This window comes from Plasmodium cynomolgi (genome assembly GCF_000321355.1).
Source record: "Plasmodium cynomolgi strain B DNA, scaffold: 0703, whole genome shotgun sequence".
NCBI lineage: Eukaryota > Apicomplexa > Aconoidasida > Haemosporida > Plasmodiidae > Plasmodium > Plasmodium cynomolgi.
In genome coordinates this window covers 1-1,713 of record NW_004193010.1, presented here as the reverse complement: position 1 = coordinate 1,713, position 1,713 = coordinate 1, and the positions used below count along the sequence as shown (strand labels likewise).

At 42.1% G+C, this 1,713-nt stretch overlaps 1 protein-coding gene across 1 annotated transcript; it reads left to right on the top strand.

Annotated features, from left to right (window-relative positions):
• Positions 1–586: 586 nt before the first annotated feature.
• Positions 587–1,502, top strand: PCYB_005250 (hypothetical protein; the record flags this gene model as incomplete). The annotated part of the gene is made up of 2 exons (XM_004227946.1): positions 587–871; positions 915–1,502. Coding segments are annotated over 2 exons (873 nt in total), but the record flags the coding sequence as incomplete, so codon positions are not given.
• Between the last annotated feature and the right edge of the window lie 211 nt (positions 1,503–1,713).

Genomic DNA, 1,713 nt, shown 5'->3' with positions numbered 1-1,713 from the left:
TTAGCAATGGCAAAATGGCGTTACTTCTACAGAATAGATCGAATTAAATTTCCTTTTTTTTGTTTCCCCCTTTTTCCAAAGTATACCGTTTTGTTAAAAAAACAGATTGAGGGAAAATATGCCAATCAGTTTACGCATCAATACGTACGGAAAAACAACACTACAATGCACATATCATTTTGTATTTGCGCGCGGTTGTCAGAGGAGAACGGCGCGACATTGAACATGCTCGCATGGTACCTCTTGTGAATCTCTTTTTTCACACTTGCATACGTTAATACATTTCTATTTTCTTATTTTCGTATTTTCATTTTCTGTACATTTTTGTCAAATTGGGGCCCCCAACATTGACAAAGGCATAACACTTTGAATGGGCCCGCCCTCTGATCTCTACAAAGCTCAGCGCGGACTGACACCAATTTGGAGCGGTTGAACTGACGCTGCCAATGCGCCCGCAACACCGTCGGGACGAAGTGAAACCCTTTGAGGATACATTTCAAACGCCATTCATCGCACTTCCACCCCAAATTCACTACACAAAATGGTCATGGTGACAGGAGAGAAATATCAGAATGTTCCCCAATAGAATAACAACAGCAATAGGCTGGATGATGAGATCGAAGACCTGATATATTACGTAAGGACAAACGACATTAAGGAAGTTAAAAAAATCCTTCAACATGGAAACATATGCTTAATTAACGATGTGAAGGACGAAAATAAAAACACACTCCTACATTTTGCATGCGCAAATAACATTGTGGACATGATTCGCTTTCTGCTATACGAATGCGTAATTGGACATAACCAACTGAATGCCAATGGAAATGACCCCCTCATGTGGGTCATGCAGAATAAGCATTGTGAAACTGTAAAGGAAGTGATACTTTTCGACTACCTTTTATATAGCAAAGAATATACCACAGTGGAAAGAAAAAAACAAACTGTATGAACATATGAAGAAAGATTTTATGGAAATTTCCCTCGTGAAGGACAGATACCAGCTAAGTGCCCATGTCAAAAATAAAATCAACTCGAGGAATTTTTTGGGGAACATTTTCTCTGATGATCATGATGGCAGCTTGGGCAATGGCGACAGTAAGCAGGGTGTCGGAGGTACTACTTTAAACGGCCAGGGAGAAACGTGGGGGAAGCAAACTCGCCTGTACAAGGAAGCCAACGAAATCGATCTACTGAAGAAAAACGAATTTGACAAGAGCATTCTGTCGGAGGCCTTCAACGACCAGGACGAAAATATTTTGCACCTCGTTCTGAGGCACCCCATGTTGAGTGTGCTGGACGAGCAGGATGGGGGCGCGGTGAGTAGAATGAACGGCGTAGCCAACCGTGGGGACAGAGCACCCAATAGCCACAACGACACAGCGTTCACGATAAATCTAGAGGACGCAAAAATAATTCAACAGTACACCCACCAGTTGCTCATCAACGAAAAGGCAAAAGTAAAAACGGGGAAAGCGAAGAAGAAGCCATTATACGGATAAGAGAAATTGGGCTAAATTATTTTGGAAATTGATTTGAGGATGGAAAAACATCAAGAGAATAGATCCATTCGCATAATGACACCACCGGGATTAACATTGGGGAGTGTTGTCTTATGATTAGCAAATGGATCTCCGACTTGTGCCTCCAGAATAGCACCCTCTTTAGCAACAATGTGGTGTTAGAACTCGGTGCTGGAAGTGGACTAGCCAA